Here is an 18,409-nt window from a genome sequence, read left to right on the forward strand (position 1 = left end):
AAACTAAAACGCTATCTGCGGTTTGTCCCTCTCACGGTGGCGGCGGGCATTTTGTACGCCTACTGCAAATTTTGTTGCGGGGCGGGGGTTTCTTCCCTATTAATTACACAGGAGAAGAGAGCCCATTGTGGGAATTTAAATGACTTGAGATGTTCCGCGGATTACATGGCAAATTGAATGAGGGTTTTTTTTTCCCCCATTGACGTTTGTTGACCGCCAATCTGAAAACGGATCCCTGTGTGTGTGTGTTCTTTTCCTTCGAGTGGAGGTGAAAACGTTTTTTTTTTCGACACTCGGACATTAAAAGGTGCGCTTGGACACACACTCGCTGCTCCCTCACTCTGGTTTTTTTTTCTCTCTCACCGCCACCCGTTTTAAAAGACTGCTTGCCAATGTTCATAATCTCTTATGGACGGGTAGAAAATAACGTCGATTTAAAGTTCTCCGAATGTTAACGCGCCTACTTTTTTTTTTATCACCCTAGGCGTTTATATAAACGTATGTGTTGCATAGCTAATGAGGGTGCTTGCAGTGGTTAGCCCCGACTGCATTATCAAACGGGCAAATATATCCTCATCAGCTTACTTATTATGAGTTAAATTAGTCACCCTATAGCTATATTTGTTTAATGATGTCGTAGCTTAATTGCAATTGTGCTGTGATCAGTGTGCAAACATTTTCTGCTTGAGAGGGCCAACTTGAGCAATAGAGAATTAGATATTAAACATTGATTTATGTTTGCGCACATTTTTTCCCTTTCTCATGTCACACAGTTGTTGTTTTTTTGCTCTGGTTCTTATTTGCTTAATTGCCTTATTTTCTTTCTCTTTTTTTGGGGGGCTTTTGTAATTTTGGGGACTCCGGGTCACTCTGGCAAGCGAGCGACGGTGTAGAAGAGCGGGATGAAGACTTATCGATTGAACATGCGTCGGCTATCACACTTCCGGCAGTCGCCTGATGATGCTGTTTGTAATCACCAGCGAAACATCGCTGTGGGTTTGCTCTCCAACGCACAACCGGTGTGCCGAAGTAGTAACCAATTGGCACGTTCTGTTCACGCGACGAACTTTTACTAATTGGCTGCGTCGGGTTCAGTTTCAGTTCAGTTCATTTTAGTTAATTTATTACACGCTTTTATTTAACTCACTTCGTCTGTTGTATCCTCCAAAAATAAATCTTGTAACTCAACTTTGACACACTTCCCAATGTGCTATCGACTGCAAACTTCGTATAGGTATGTCATACTGATGACAACACGATATTCTATCATTGAAAATTAAAAAAATCTATTTTTTAACAATCTTTTTTACGGCTTTAATTGTCGACGCTCAACTCACGTTGGCTGTAAATCACCACGTGGTCCCTTACGTCACGGCAAGCCTCGGGGAGCCACTCCGAGAGGGGTGGGGGATGTGGAAGGAGGGGAGGGGGGGGAAGGGGGCAGGGGGAGGGCCAGCTCGGACAGTACATTTCATTAAAGCGTGTTTTAAAAAAAAAGTATTTCGAAATATTTTTAGGTATAGCCCTGTGAGCCATTCGGCTCTTGAATCGGGTGCAACCGCAACAAACAAAACATGAACAAGAAACATCTTAAAGTGACTACGCGCAAAAGAAAAATCCAGGAAAAAACAGCAAAGTCTTCCAGAAAAAGCACCGTATTTCAACGCCGTGTGCAAAAATCCCAGTGGGATGCAAGTCAAACAATAACAACCATAAGACAATTTAGATTAAAGTTATCAGTCTAACTCTGTACATCAACAAACAAATATGGCTAAACCAAAACGTTGACGGTGGGTTTACGACACATTGACATTTATGTACGTATGTTGAACTTCTTTCGCACCGTACGTAGCCAACTTTGCTAAGCGGAGATGCGGGGACTAATCGGAGGTAAGCGACCTAACCGAAAAAACTTTGTTATGAAAACGTCTCGATTCGTGAATCAAAATATTTATTTATACTGGAGAAATCCGATGAGCTATGAAGCTCTTTCACAGATGTCCAGTCGGGGGCAGGTCAGAACGTTCCAACAACAAACAATAGAAAGGTAAATAAATCACTTAAAAATAATACAAATGAAACTAAACTATTTTTTTATCTTGCCAAATAAAATCGCGTGCCCTCAAATTGTGACAATTCGTTGAGAGTTGCAAACAGGGATGATTATTTGAACTGCAATTGCCCTAATGTTGCAGTTTAGATAATTATTTGTCTTTCTAATGCAATCTAGTAGATGGTTATTGTCACAGAAGTGACAGTATAACAAATATGAGTACGATAGTTAAACTTTTGTTTTCTATTGCGTGGCTGAAATGTTTGTAAAATCTGGTTTTTACAATAATCGGTTGTAAATCACCGCTATTGGAAATTGCTCTTAAATTCCCAGTGTTCAAACGGCAGTTATTGTTTGTGAAATTGTTTGTGAAACAAATCAATAATAATAATATTAAATACTGCAAATTAAAAGTAGGCTTTCCACTTGCGAGATTAAAGTCTCAACGGTTGGGTACAAGAACATTTCCTGTCAAAAGAATGTGAATTACATAACCCCATAAATGTGTATAGCTTCCTGAATAATAATAATAATAATAATCAGATGTGATATACGGCTCTGGCTGATGGATTCACCACGCGAGTGCTGCTTGACCATACTTCACCACGCATGTCAGTGAGTGTTGGTGAAGGATAGCTCCACAACTGGGTTTGGCTATCACTCGTCACTGATGCTACCGGTGACTGAAATTCAAACTCGGTCCGCTGCTGAATGAGGGCCTCCTTACACCTTGCAGGCCATTTAGGATATCTGTCCATACCTCATCATGCTGTTCAGTGCGGACTCGTGTTGGGAGGAGGAGTGCGGTGCAACGGTGCCATTTGCTGCACCGCCCTCTACTGCCAATAATAATGGCAACGGCGCTTGTCTTTTGCATGGCGCTCACACAATGCAATCGTTGTCCAGGCCCGCCAATCCTGATTGGCTTCTGAGAACTGACGTGTTTTCGGATGAATGCTGGGTGATTTCCACTGCTTGCGTTGTAAAAATAAGAAACGGGCTTTTGCTTGGTTTTTTTGTTTTGTTTTAATGTGTGTACATAGACAAAGATCCCCCTCCGTGTAGCCTTAATAGCCAAGTGCTGTTGGCGAGCAGCGCCTGTGAAGGCTGGCACAGCACATGAAGGGGTGGGTGGCCAGCACCACGCCCGGCCACCTTTGTCTCCCCCGGTGGCGATGTTTTTTACGCACCGCACCAGGTGCTCATTTGAGGCCGAGTCGACCTCGGCCTCAAATAATCGTCGCTGGCGTTGGGCGCGAGCAGGAATCGAAACCCGGGTCGCCGCCGGGTTCGTAGCGCGACGCTGACCGCTGCAGACAGTCTCCTGCGAGTCGATGAAGGTACCTTGGTTCGACCAGGTGGGAGATTCATCATCTCTTGTGCACCGGGCAGCAGTGCCCACGGCGTGCCGTGCCGCTACAGATTTCACATCTGCGCTTGGAATAATGCCAAGGTGGCCGTGCACCGGTGACCCCTCCCCCGTCTTCTGACGCAATTTTGAATAATTGAACGCGGTGGGCCGTTTTTTTGATAGGACGCACGCAAGGGGGAGCGTTGAATTAAGTGATCTCTGTTGCGTATTTATCCCAGAGTCTAAAATATCAGCCGCTGCCGCGTAGAGCGCTGTTTTCTGTCAAGTCTGCGTACGTTCGTGGCCGACCCGAAAGGCCTCGGAACATTGGGCTGCATTGGCAGCTGGAAGCGTGTTTCTGTACTGCTCGTATTATTATTTCGGACCAAAGGAATTAATTATTCCAGGACTCTTTCTTGTTGCAGTCAGGGAAAACCTGCTATGACACAGTATAGATCAGGGACGTGGATATTGTCCGGAGATGCTTAGAAGTACACTAAGGGACGTAAAGAGATACATGGTTTAGAGTCAATCGTATTGACTGTAGATACAAGTCAGTGCCCTTGCAGGATACGGAGTTGAAAGGGATGAATGGTGGCCGGTGGACCAAGACTGGTGATGGAATCACAGCCAAAGGATGAAATGCCCCCAAGAGGATGATTTAAATTTGTTTCCGCATCCTTGAGTATTTTTCAAGTGCAGATTTACTTGATACAGAACTGACCAAACCATCACAAACACTACCGTCCTCATTGGCGATTTCATCATCATGATAATACATGATCATCAGCCTACTGCTGGGTGAAAGGATCCCCAGGCAAAATAAATATGTTCTCGGTTCAAAACCTTGACGTGATTGTTGTTGTTGTTGTTGCGATGAGCCCTGTCGGGTCTCCCCAGAAAACCCCGGCGTGCTGTGACACGCTTCGTCCAAAAAGTTGGGTCCAAAGGCTAAGGCAATGTTGGGCTTGAATGCAAGATTCGGCATTAAAGCGCCGTGCCTGCAATGCGACATTCCGCGAGAGTGAAGGCAGTGTGGGCTTGAAGGCTCCTTTCAGAATGAATACAATTGGCCTTTTGTGATTCTAGCTGAGATTCGGCCATTAAGCCCTAGCTAGACTCCTAATGGCCCCTCGAATCCAATTTTACCACCTCCCTCCCTCCTCCCTGCCTGCGATCTCTCCCTACCTCTCTCGCTGTGATCTCTCCCCTCATTCCTCACTCTCTTCCTCTCCCCCCTCCTTTCCCTCGCTCGCCTGCTTCTTTTTTTTCTTCCCTCCTTTCTCTCACTTGAGAGGTGCTCTATAGAAATGTAGAGTATTATTTTTATTATTACGACAGCATATGACCTGTTCTTTCTTTAAAGAGCCTGTCGACCATCAAATTGCGGAAGCACCGCGTGAAAGATTTCCCCCATTTAGCAGCTGTTGACCTACACGCTGTGCTGTATAATTACGCTTGCGCGCGCCGCACTCACAATAGTACAGATTATTTCTTATTCTTAGCATTATCAAGGTTGTTTGCATATAGCCTTGACCTTCTTGCACTCGTTTCAAATGTATAAAAAAAAATCGTAATTGCATCTTATTAGTGCTCACCTGTTCCTAAATATAGATCTCAATTCGGAAGGCTATTACCCGCCTTTTCATTATTGATACGAACCATAGGCTTGATATTTAGAATGCCAGATATAAAAAAAGTAAAATTGTTATTTATAAATGGTAATAAAATAATTTCAAGCCTTTAGCAATCCACTGCTGGATGAAGGCATCCACACCTTGCGTTGGTAACGGGCGTCGTTTGACCATACTTTACCAGACTTTTCACGGCAGTCGTAAAACTTTTCAGAATATGGATTGCCGCTGATGTTAGCCCCTGGCCTGGAATCGCATTCACGAATGGAAATTCACAGCCCTTTTGCAATCCATTGCTGCAACGAAGGCCTTCATACGCCGCGATCAGGAATCAAACTCTGGCGACCCGGTTCGTGGTGCAGTCCGCTACCCGCTGTGCCACGGGGCGGCCTTCTCATGTTCATATTGATGTTCTTTTTTATCGACTCAAACGATTTATGCCCCGCTGAATAATAATGTCGTTGACCGACGTGCGAGTTAAACATTGCACGGCGACACGCGACGCTGACCCCTCCCGCCGCCACGCGCGCGAGTAAAAGTTCCCCCGGTGCGCGCGTAGTTAACGTTCATGCTGCGCCTCGCAAATTGACATCACGGCGGGGGAGGCTCGTGGTCGCTACGCCACATCGGCAAGCCCGTGGCACCTTCTATGCCGTCTTGTGGTTCAATCAAACTGAACCTCTCCGACACCCCCCCACCACCCCCACCCCACTCGTAGTGTGCAGCGCTTACTAAACTAAACATTTATTTTTTTTCGCAGGTAAGGCTCACTGTGCTATATAGCTCTTTTTTTCAGAAGCCACAAATGATAGCTTCTCAACGAAGTGGCTTATCGCGTGGAAATGTAAAGCAGCAGCCAAATACTCTAAACGCGTGATGTCGATTCTAAATATGGAGGGAAATATCGGGGCGACCGGAGAAAAATCCGCGCGACCACGGGGAGAGGCACGCAAACTCCAAATATACAGCAGGCGTCACGGTCGGGGTCGAACCCACGAACCCCTGCATACCAGACGAGAGAATAAAAATCTCGCCACCGCGGTGCCCGACGTCATTGTCAGTGGTGTTTAACTCGCAAGCAGAGCGCGGTGAAGTAAAATTAACAGCGCATCAGCATTGGCTACTTGATCCAGCAACCCTGGCCTCCAGGATAGCGTTTCACAGGAATGGAGCCATCATCATACTCTTCCTAGCTCACGGCTCGTCCACTCTATTCTCATTGTCGGTGGTAATTATAATTATTCTTGCACGTGGGTTCCCATACTTTGCATCAGCTGTGTGACAACAATAACAGGGATTTCGATTTAAAGCTTTCGTGACTGCAGGGATTCATATTCTTGGATCTTTCGGTAAAATCACGTAGAAGGGAAATCATCTTATATATATAAAAGTCTCCGCGCGCGCGTGCTTGCAGGGGATACATACATTCCCCTGAACGCGCTTTCCCCGTTTGATGTTGCGTTTTGTACGTACACAAGTCGAAATCCACTGCTGGATGAGGGCCTCCCCCACCCTTTGGTGTCGTCCCTGATGGATATTTGACCATACTTCACCACGTCAGTCAGCGTAGATTGGTGGAGGTGAGTGGAGTGCAGAATGATGGATTTTTCCGCACAGCCCTCTCCTCCCTATAACGCCTGTTATACTCTGTCCCTATGCGCACTGTGATCGCCTGTCCTGGCGTTATTCAGCAGGCTCAACCCTTCTTAGCTTTGAAGATCAGACGAGATCGTGGGTGCACTCGGGGTGAATTGATCACAGGCATTCTGCATGATTTGTATGCTGCCTTTGAAGAGTGGTACGTGGACATGCGTGTGTCCGATTTTGCTACCTGTTCACCTGCATTTACATCTGCTTATGCGCTGGCCTCGTCAATCTCTGTATAGCTCATACCGCTGATGTAAACTGTGGGGTCCATTCTGACAAGCAATAATTCAATTGAAAGGTCTCAGTCTAATTAGAAATTGACCCATGTGTCCAGATATTTCTGACAAATTTATGGACAGCAAACCTTGAGCGGGTTATTGTTAATGTATCGGTTGTGAATATTATTAGACTAGAAACCTGCCTTTTGGATATGCCGCACACGACCGAATGAAATTATTTTTTTTGTTAACCTGTGCCTCTCTCGTCTCTCTCTCGCTCTCAAAGGGAGATAAGACATCACAATGGACACTCCGTCTCGCGCGCCGGATAATAAAACAACTCGCGATCCGCCCCGTAACCGCGAAGATGAGAACGGCCGATTGCGTTGCGGCTCGCAAACTCGTAACAAGAGGTGTAGCGGCTAAATGATTTCAATCGAACGCGATGACGCCCGCGGATATTTTGAGTGGGGTGCGGGTGTGCACCCCCCCCCCCACCTGTGTTGTGACCTGCATAGCCGCCGCTTATTTGAGCTGGGGCTGCGTTGCCGAGCGGATACCCTTGGAGAACGTGCAACGAGCGTGTGCCGTGCGTGCCGCGCGTGTGTGTGTTTCCCATGTGCGTGTGTGTTTGCCATGTTCGTGTGTGTTCGCCATGCGTGTGCGTGCATATGTGCGTGCATACGGCCGTCAGAGACTGCCGACACAACACAGATCTCCGCGGAAGGTGACGGGTGCCTCTGAGTCTCTCCATTTGTTTTTCTGTGTTGTTCTCGTGTGCGCAATGTATAATTTATGAGTCGCTCGAAACTTTTCCTGGAGGTCGCGATGTACCCGTGTCGGCCCGGCGTCCCTCTCGTTGTGAAGCCAAGCGGTGTGGAGGGATATTCACGGCTGATCGTTCTATTCTCCCTTGACAAGCCAAATGTCCCATTATGACATGGACTTGCATAAAGAACCGTGGAATTGAATAGAGGCACAGAGACTCATAGGTATGTAGGCATACGAGAGGGCACATACACTTGCATAGAGGACATGTACACTTGCATAGACCCATACACTTTACATCCAGACCGATACACTTACATAAGAGATCCATAGAGTAATATTGACCTTGCAGAGGCACATACTTACATAAATACTTGTATAGATGTATATAGAGAGCCTTTGACTTGCATAGATACCCGTACATTTTACATACAAACCCATACATTTGACAAAAGGAACCACATTTATATGTATGGACATACCAGATGCCAATTCACTTTCATAAAGACCCATACACTTGCATAGACTTCTATAAAGACCCATAGACTTGTGTAGAGAACCATAGACTTTTGTCGGGAACCATTCATTCTTCTTTCTTATGACTCAATTGGTATTATATGTGGCAACATCACCCCATCACTGTAAAAAACTTGGCAGGACCCTCCCGAAAGACAGCCTCAGTGAGGCTTTCCTGGGTAAACAGCGTACAATGAAAATAATAAAAGAATAATAGTGTCACCGGTGGTGGAGCCTGGCTCATTCCTACCGGGCCTGCAAAAATTTGTAATGCTTTGGTAGAAGCCTTAAGTGGTTGTGCTTTTGACGGGCACCATGGTGGTGAGATGTTAACTCCCTCACCTGTTATACAGAAGGTTGTGGGTTCGATCCCAACCATGAATGACGCCTGTATATTTGGAGTTTGCATGTTCTCCCCCCTTGATCGCGTTGATTTTTCTCCAGGTCCTCCGGTTTTTCCCTCCAAATTTAGAATCAACATCACGCGTTTAGAGTATTTGGCTGCTATGCATTTCTACGTGATAAGCCACTTTCGTTGAGCTCTCATTTGTGGCCAGGTCGCTTAGAAAAAGAACTCTACAGCTCGCTTGGCCTTCACTGGTCAAGTCGTCTAGTTTTAAGTTAGTTTTACACCGGTCCCTGTTGTATAGCTACGTGGAATTCCCACCAAAGTCGCTAATGAAAGTGAGCCCCGCGCCCACTGCGTGTTCCGAGCATGGAGATGCTGCGACTCCTCCTCGTGAGTTTGGTTCATTCGTATTGATTTGTTGACTTTGTTCATTGCACGGTGACTCTATTAAACGGCATAATCTTGTTTATGAGCGCTATCGCTGCACGGGCACATGCACGGCGACCCGCGCACACAGCGAATAACAATGACCCGAATCTTTATCTTGCTTAACCAGCGCTCTGTCTTTTTTTTTTGGTTCTTTCATTAATGCACCTTTAACACATCGCACGCTGGAGAACGGTGGGTGGTAGGGGGGAATGGAGGATGACAGGGGTGGAGGGGAGGGGAGGGTAAAAGTTCGTAATTTATTTGTTTGTTACAACTTTAATTTCGGAGAGAGCGTACGCGATAGACAAAAAATTAACCCGTAAAAACAAAGTTTTTCACTATAAATCCTTTATATGCGTGGCGGCTAGAGTCCTCTCGTCCTCTGGCTTGAGATGGCTGCCACCTATGGGTCAGATGATTGCCTGCCACCATTAAGCAATTGGTAATTAAATATAAAAAAATTTTCTCTAAAATGTTTAAAATTTTGGAAAAAAAATTTCACGAAAAGAAATTGTCACGCACAACGAGTCTGTGTGCAAAATGTCAGCTCGATTGGATCACGGGAAGTGGGTTAAAAAACGACCGAAAGATTTGCACGGTCGTAAGCGTGCAAGCGAACTTAATATAAAGGATTTAAAAAGGGTCGGCAGCAGACTGGTGCAGCAGCAACAACGGCGACAGCCGGTGTGCTTTCACGCAACGTACCGTCGTTACCTGTCGTTCGGCGAAAGAGGTTCAACACGCATACGCACGTACAAAGAAGTATTTATACTTTGAGGTTTTTTCGGTAAAGTCACGTAGGTAAAAATAAATAATAATAAAATAATGATTGAAATAAAATTATGATTTTTAATTTTACTTCTATTATTATTTCTATGATTTCATTTTTATTATTTCTTTTTACCTACGTGACTTTACCGACCTAGGAGTATGAATCCTTGCAGTCACGAAAGCTTCAAATCTAGAAAGAAGTACAGTAAAACCTTGGATTGCGAGTAACTTGGTCTGCGAGTGTTTTGCAAGACGAGAAATTTTTTTTAATGAATATTAATTTGATAAACGAGCGAGGTCTTGCAATACGAGTAGTACGTACAGTATACGCTTTGTCTGCCGAGCGTCACGTGATCACAACTGATATACGAGTGCTTTGGATTAGAAACACTTTTCCGGAACGAATTATGCTCGCAATCCAAGGTTTTACTGAATTTCTTTATGACGGAATAAACGCTGCCACGGGACTGGAATTTGCACCACTGGCGCGCGATCGCCAGCGGAGATGAATAAGAACCACCTGAAGCTTGCTCGAGCGAGGAGACATGAATGACTTGAGCGAAGAAATGCCTCTTGCTGCGTTGCGGATGCACAAACGCATTGCTTCATGTAGATCTCATTGAGATACAGCCTGGCTTTCTTTTCTTAAGTGGGTTTGGGGGGGGGCGGCACTGCTGGGCACGCGCACGTCATCACGGTTGTGATGAATAACGGCAAATATCCTGTAGGATTTTTTTTGTTTACACTACAAATGGCACTCCCATTAGCAGCGCAACACGTGTCCCCGCTTTTAATGTGCTTATAATTGCGTTAATTGGAAACTCTCTGCGTAATTGCCGTTCTCTGCTCTCGACGATTAGCAACCTGAGCGCCTCTAGGCATTGTAGTAGCGGACTGCGCGGTCCTCACAACAACCCCACGAAATGGGATGTGGTGTTAGGACTGCGTCTTGAGTACGTGCATCGTACGTGTGCTCAGTCCTGTGCAGAGGTTGCAACCGGGTACCCGATACCCGTACCCTACCCGATACCCGGCTACCCGTACCCGGCCGGGTACGGGTACCCGTTTGCGACCCTGGTGCGGCCGGGTACGGGTACGGGTAGGCCGTGAGTCACTGGTGAGTCACCTTATGTCACTCATTTCCCAACGTCTTGTCTCTTCTCACAATTCAAGTTCCTAGAATCAACCCACCCGCGCCTGCAACATGGCCTCATCCCAGAGGTCGCAATCGGGTACCCGTACCCTACCCGATACCTGGCCGGGTACGGGTAGCCGGGTATCGAGTAGGGTACGGGTACCCGTTTGCGACCCTAGTGCGGCCGGGTACGGGTAAGGAATCAAAACCCGTTTGCGACCTCTGGCCCTGTGTCAGTCCACTCCTGGATGATGGCCTCGCACGCTTGGTGAAGGCGGAGAGCGAAAGACCTGGATGCATAGAAGTAGAGTACAACAGTGGCTTTTGCTGCAGTGCCCTCTGCTGCCCACCACATAGACCCGCACCAGATGACAGTAATCTTCTTTATGCACTCAACTCTCTTCTCTCCTTGGCTTCTGAGATCTGGCCACCCTCCGGAGGAGAGTGTCCTCCCCCACCTCCTCGGCCACCGATGAGATGGAGCGATGAAATTGGCTCGAGTTCCGATGCCGGGTGGATTCGCACCCTCCCGAGTTCTTGCAATCGAACAACGATTTGTCCGTGTCGTGAATGTTGTGCGCGTAGAAAAGCTTTATTGTTATTACTACAAGCACGGTGGCGAGAGATGGTAACGGATTGTTACAGGCCTTCATCCAACAGTGGATTGATTATTGCTGCTGATGATGATGATGATATACGTAATATTTTGCATTTATATATGCTGTGCAAATGTATATCAGAGGCCTGGTGCACCAACACTTTTGAGTTTTCCAAGTTTCACTCGGAGAGTTTTGTGTTCAAATCCTCGACCCCCCCCCCCCCTAGTCTGGGTCAACTTAGCCCATCCTTGTGTGAAAAGTTGCGTTCCACTTTGTGGGAGGGAGAACGGCGACTTGCCGCCCAACCCCGTAGCATTTCAAATCGACTGCTTGATGATGATGATGCTGCTTTTTTTTTGTTCCCCCCGCCCCCGTCCCTTTTTCACCCACTCCACGCGTTGCCCCTTTCTGACGAGCAGTCTCGCCCAGCCCCCGGTGCGGAACCACTTATCTGAAATGGCAGAGCCTCGCTTTTTTATGAATCGGGACGTACAACCTGCAATTATATATATTTTTGTTCAAACGAGGGTCACTCCGCCGTCTTGCCCATCATTCCATTGAAATAAGATCTTTCCCCTCCTGTGTGCGCCTTTTAATGAGCGGGATTCAGTAAGTGCGTGCGTGCGGAAATGTGAATCGAAAGACACCGTTCCCGTCGAGAATATTTGAAAATTGTTTGTTCTGCGGTGGCTTTTGTTATCGTTGTTATACCCATATAGGAAGGAGAGTCTCAAGACTTGTAATTCAGGAGGGTCCTGCCAAGTTTTTGTAGTGTGGGGGTGATGTTGCTGCTGCTTGCTGCAGGTAATTTGCAGGTAACCTTTTTCAACATTGGGGTTTTTGGCCCCAATATCAGTTGCATTTTATGGGGGTTTGGTTTTTATTTTTAGCTTTTGGTGGAAATCGGAGGAAATCCATGCAGTGATCGAACCCAGGTTCTTCTTGATGTGAGGCACAAGTTAGGAGTAGTCGGTATCTACTGACTCTATTGTATAAACGGTGTGTAGGCATAGTCAGTAGTATCTAAAGTCAGTAGCATCTACTCACTATTGCATGTAGGATGTGTAGGCATATATGCCGACGAAATAAATTCAATTTGGGGGGGGGGGGGGTCGACAATTTATGAAACCCTGTTGATCAACTTGTTACCCTAACATCTTTTTGATTCAGGCCTTCTGAAAGGCTCTTATAATTTAGTTGACCTGACAAATGGACAAACGGAACGCTGTACTTTTATAATATATTAGACTCAAAAACGGCAAAGTTTTGCATCCACTTATTTTAGGCACGTTACATTCGAACCCATTGCGTAGGCCGCAGTTATGATTGAAACCATCATCGCACTCCTGAAACATTGGGACGTTGCAGCTAATTTGAGCCACTTGTGCGTGACCTGCCTTTGTTTTATTATCCACTCTTGCATCAGGACGGACCCCTTAGTGGCAGCAGTGCCCCAGCGGCTATAATCATTCCGGCTCCCTTGCGCGTTCCCACCCCCTCTCACCCGCCTCTCTTTCCCCCCCCCCCCGCGATGTCGTTCCCACATCTCCCCTTTGGCTGCCACCTCCCCAGCCTGCTCCTCACGCGGCCTGCTGTTCCGTCACTAATTCAGTCCATCTGTTTCCATTCCCCCCCCCACTCCCTTGAAGCGATCCGTTTCTTGCAGTCGTGTTCCGGTGTGGAAAGACAAAGATCTCCCCGTGTAGCCTTAACAGACTTTTTTTGTTAAGTTCTGCTTAGCGAGCAGCGTCTATGAAGGCCAGCACGGTGCCAGGTACTCATTTGAGGCCGAGTGGACCTAGGAGAGGCCTTCGAACCGGTTCAGACAATCGTCGGTGGTGTTGTCTGTGAGTGAATTGAACTCGCTAGGTTCGTAGCGCAGCGCACTAACCACTGTGCCACCGGACCCACGTGATGAAAGAAAACGCACACACGTACTGCATGCAGTCCGTGTGTGTGTGTTCTATAAACAGCTCACTTAATTACAGCGGAGTTGTCATGTAAATATCGCTAGCGGTTGCCGCTTAAAATGAAGGACATTGTGAGTAGCCGTGTGACTCGGGGGCTGCTCGTAATGTCCAAAAGTTTGTCAATGTAATGGCAGCGTGGACGTATAACGATGGGGCCCTCTGGTACTAATGAGGGTTGCTACCGTGGTGTGACGGTTAGCATAACCGCACTTGCAATCGATAGGTCGAAGTGGCTTATCAAGTGGAAATTTATAGCAGCAAAATAATCTAAACACATGTTTCTAAACGTGGAGGGAGAAACTAGAGGACCTGGAGAAAAGTTCCACGTGACACCCCCCCCTCCCGACCCTCCTGCATCCTGAGCCCCACAGTGGATTGGCTCGCTCGGTTTAGTTTGTACCAGTGATAACAAGAGGGGGTATTATTGGAGGCAATTTTTTCATGACAATTCGTCGTCGTCGTCACGGCTTCGTTCGCGCCCACGCTAACGATGAGAGAAGTTGCACCGTCTCTTTGATGGAGATGACGCCGCCGCGGCGCGAATTTATTTGTGGATGCGCGAGGTTAGATTTGAACTTGTGAAATCGGTGAGCTGGAAGGGGCGAGAGCTGTGACCAAGTTGGCCTTCGGGCTTCCCGTATTATTTGCTTTTTAAATAAGCAAGCGACAAACAAGCGGAAACTCGCAAGCAATGGAATTTTGATCACGACTCCCTGCTCTGAGTTTACCGTATTACGGCGTGTAGAGTGTGTCTGACGTTTAAAGCTGGATGAGCCCTCTGTATTATGCTCCATATAATCCTTTCTCATTTCGAGAGACGTCTGCAAGTTGCAGGGTGGGTGTCCCGTTCACCGCCGAATCTCGGAACGCACAAGCGGTTAGCGTGTCAATTTTATTCAAAGAGGCGTAGTAGCGCCGTTGTTTTTAAAGAAGTTGTACTCACTGCAAATAACTGTCACACGCCCTCCCGCATGGCCTTGTGGGAGCCTCAGTATATGTCTTTCGACCTGAAGACGTACCAATAAAGATATTTTATTTTTATTCCGATGACTTACGTGTACGTCATCGGAACTGATGACACGCACGTTGTCGGAATGGGAAAAGGGTTCATTGAGCAATGTGCAGGTCTGTTTGTATTTTTTTTTATGTTCAATCTTGGAAGCGTCGGGTGCTGACATTAATTAGGGATAACCTCTTTTAGCTTTAGAGGAGAATATTTATTTCACACTTTTGTTATGCAGTTAATTACTGTCTTTGCCTGCCAAGTTTTATTTATAGCAAAAGGTAAAATGCTGTTGTTGAAGCAGAAAAATCTCACTTCTGGTTGACGTCACCGCCACTTAGTGGCGAATGGCGGTTGTTGTTGTTGTATATCTCAAATAAAACAAATACAAAGCTGCCTTTTTTGTCGTCGGATTTCATCTCTTGCGGGAGCTGGCCTGTGATCCCGGGTGCCAAAGAGGTCGCCGTTTCTGTGAATTGCTTTTGAGATAGCAGGCGTAGCGTAGCACTCCAAAGGTGCTGCTTCCGTCGTCACCACAGCTTCACGTGTTGTATCAACAACATTCCAGCGCTTGAGCCGTTGGGGTCTCACCCTCCAGTGTGTGAACTCACGCGGCGCAAACGCAGAGCCGGAGAAAATGTCCCGCGAGGGGGGAGTTGACGTCTGATGCAAAATTGAGGGGGTGGTGGGGAGGGGGGGTGCCCGTCGCTTGTTGCTTGGGCCACAGATGTGCCTCTCGCTTTGCAGCACCCGCCAGGACTTGATGAGAGCCGATTAGTTTTTTTTCCGCACCTCCGATTAGCATGGTTGGCTACGTACGGTGCGAAATAATTTTTAAACGTACGTACGTGTTGTGTTATAATTCCTTTAAACATCGTTGGTAGTCCACATTTATAACTTGAAACATTTGCACCATTGGAACTTCATTTGCCAGTAAAATATGATAATTGTTTTTTTACCCTTCTATCTGGCAACAAAACTGACACCTTTTTTTACAAGGAGTCATGTTTGCATAGACCACAATACCTGCAGTCATAATGCAAACAAAAAACATAACTCTTGAAGTTGATTGGTCCACACCCGAGACAGCTTTCCTTCAACTTCAAGGACAGTGCACATTATCAGAGTTATGTTTTTTGTTTGCATTATGACTGCAGGTATTGTGGTCTATGCAAACATGACTCCTTGTAAAAAAGGTGTCAGTTTTGTTGCCAGATAGAAGGGTAAAAAACCAATTATCATTAAAACATTTGATTCCCAATACATGGAACGTTCCGGGTGATTTCTGCCACTTTTTGGCCATTTTTACGATTTGCTCGCCAGCATTTAATGAGAGGAAGAGCCCCCGAACGGTGTCGCAGCGGCGTTTGTTTCCTTCCTGGCCACCAGCGGTAGAAATTCTGTGGGCAGGTGGGGCAGGTGGGGGGGGCAGTTTATTAATAACACGACCACTATCGAAATTTAAATGTGAATTATTACCCTGAACAAAACGATACTGCCCGTTGGATCTGACTAGAGCCCGTTCAGTCTCATTATCTCTGGCGAGCGAGCCTTGGTACTTGATGTCCCAATTGGCTGTAATTTTAACAACTCCTTCTTTGATTTGTTTTTTTCAAATCGATACTTTGTTTGTTTTGTTTAGCACATTGGGATCTTGCCTCTGGGACTCTTGCGAAATATACCCGAGGCGTCTTTGTAGGACTTCATCACTGCGTGCGGCACGCTTGGGCAATACCTTACAAGAATTACCGAGCGAATTGAACAGCTCACCCTTGTGCACACTGCCCCAGAGACAGGCTTACTCACTGCTAGGCTATTACCTGGACAAAGAAGTCTGTCTGTGTGGGTGTGTATTTATGACGGTAATGTTCCACTCGCTGACTAATACCACTCGGTCTTCCAAAAGACAAGCTTTCGACAAAGGCACGAGGCATTCGGCAACATGAAGTGACACAAATCCACGTGCTCACACACGTGTGGAATTGCTTATGAGCGAAGCGGTTACAAGAGCAGAGACCGCTGCTTAGCCCCATGGGGCCTTCTGGACGTATTGGCCGCAGCACAACAATAAACGGTTATGATTTTTCAGTGCGGTTGATATGCGTCGGTGGCATGTATTGTATAATACTAATTGAATAAGTGTTCGCCCCTGTACCTTTTTAGCAGGGCTTGCTAGTGCGTGCATCAAAATCCACCATTGAAGGGACCCGGTTCAGATCTCACTGAAATCGAGCCCAGGTGTGAGGGCCGTACACATCCGTCCATCGTTTTATCGATGTTGGCTCAATGTTTGGAGGTCGACGGTCAATGTCGGCGCGCTTCCTCTCGGCGCTTGAGCTCCCCCGCGATTTTTTCCCCCCCTTCTGAGCGGGCACCGCTCACCGATGGCATTCCCTGTCACGTTCGTCTCTGGCCGTCGTACGCAATGCACCGCTTCACATATTTTATTTAGGGGAGCGCTTTAGCTACCCGTCAAAACTGTCAGCAGCTGTCCCCATCGCATGAGCGAGCGAGCCTGGGTTGATTTGAGACTGCTCGGCAAAACGGTGTGTGCGACTCGATAAATTGGCACCGAGGTTTCGTCTCATCTTCTCCCGGTCCACCGCGGCGTGAAATCTCCGTTATTAAAGTGTGCGGTTTCTAACGCCTCTCACGGTGGGATATGTTTTGTTGTCGTTTCCTCTAGTTAATTCCCATTGTTTGTTGCAATGACTTTGTGTTGTCTGCAGTTTGGCTGGTGTTCACTCCCTCGCTTAGTATGCGGGAGGTCGTCGGTTCGATCCTCACCCTTGCGCCTGTATATTTGTAGTTTCCATGTTCTCCCCGTGGTCGCGTGGATGTAGAACTGATGATGGTAATTGGATTCGTAACAGCGATCAGTCATGTGTGCAGCTGCTCGGGAGATTGTTACACACGGCATATCGTTACGTGACGGCAACGGCCGTCACAGCAGTGGATAGCTCGTGGCTAATGATGATGATGATGATGTATGTTGCACTTCTTTCGCACCGTCCATAAGCCAATCGTGCTAATCGCAGGTGCGGGGGAAGGACAACGATGACAACGATGACGACGACGATGACGACGACGATGACGACAACGAAGGCTAACCAGGGCAATGCTCCTCTGTGTTTGCATGTCATTGCAGGCGGCCGTAACATGACGGTGTCGCTGCAGTCGCGCACGGGCCACACGCACATGCCGTCCGTGGTCGGCGTGCTGGTCTTCACGCAGTTCTGGTTCTGGTTCCCGCTCTCGCACTTCCTGTCGCTCTCCTTCACGCCCACGGCGTGCATCGGCCTCAACAAGGACCTCAAGGTGAGCGGTGGTTGGTGGTGCCAGGTCGTCGTCGGCGACCGGGGGAGGGGCTGGCTGGGCGGGGTATTAACGTTGGGCCGGTAGCGGTAGCGACGCCGCGCGTCTATTGCGTTGCGCTGTGTGTGCGGGAAGTGCTCCGTTACACGAGTAATGGAAGTAACGTAAGAACGAAAATGCCGTGGTTTCTCCGGCGTCGGTCCGTCGTCACCGAGCGTGCGGCCGCAGGGTGAGCGGCGGGTGCCGAACGAGTGCAGTGTGCGACGGTGCCAACGTTTTCAGAATTAATCCCAGCAGTGGTCTCGTGCGAGTGTTGATTTTTCGCGGGGTCACCTCTAGATTGACCGACGCGTCCAAAAAAAAAAATCCTCGGTGCTGTGGAGGCCGGGAGCACTCCCGCCACACGCACCAACTCGTGGGCTTGGGCGCACATACTTGGCTGCGCTCGGGATCTTTCATCGTCACCAGCCCCCCCGTCTGTGCGCTGCTTCGAAGGCATCCCCAAAGCTGGTCGCCATCTCTCACGGCCTTGCAATGTAACAATCTGTCTAGCCTAGCCTCGCCTCGCGCACGCGCTGATTTCATCGATAATTTCTCCGCGGTGGATGTCCTCCTGGGCCGCTTCAGAATCATCGGAATTTTTATTTGGAC

The 18,409-nt window shown here is 47.5% G+C and overlaps 1 protein-coding gene across 3 annotated transcripts in view; it reads left to right on the plus strand.

The window, feature by feature from the left end:
- Window positions 1–18,409, plus strand: part of PSMD1 (proteasome 26S subunit, non-ATPase 1) — a 154,955-nt gene that overhangs the window by 102,383 nt on the left and 34,163 nt on the right. For all 3 annotated transcript variants that reach the window (XM_078618220.1, XM_078618221.1, XM_078618222.1), the window contains exon 20: window positions 17,592–17,761. In XM_078618220.1, coding sequence (XP_078474346.1) covers window positions 17,592–17,761 — 170 coding nt within the window. The remainder of the gene's footprint in view (window positions 1–17,591; window positions 17,762–18,409) is intronic.

This window comes from Lampetra planeri, chromosome 56 (assembly GCF_965212315.1).
Source record: "Lampetra planeri chromosome 56, kcLamPlan1.2.h2, whole genome shotgun sequence".
Classification (NCBI taxonomy): Eukaryota; Metazoa; Chordata; class Hyperoartia; order Petromyzontiformes; family Petromyzontidae; genus Lampetra; species Lampetra planeri.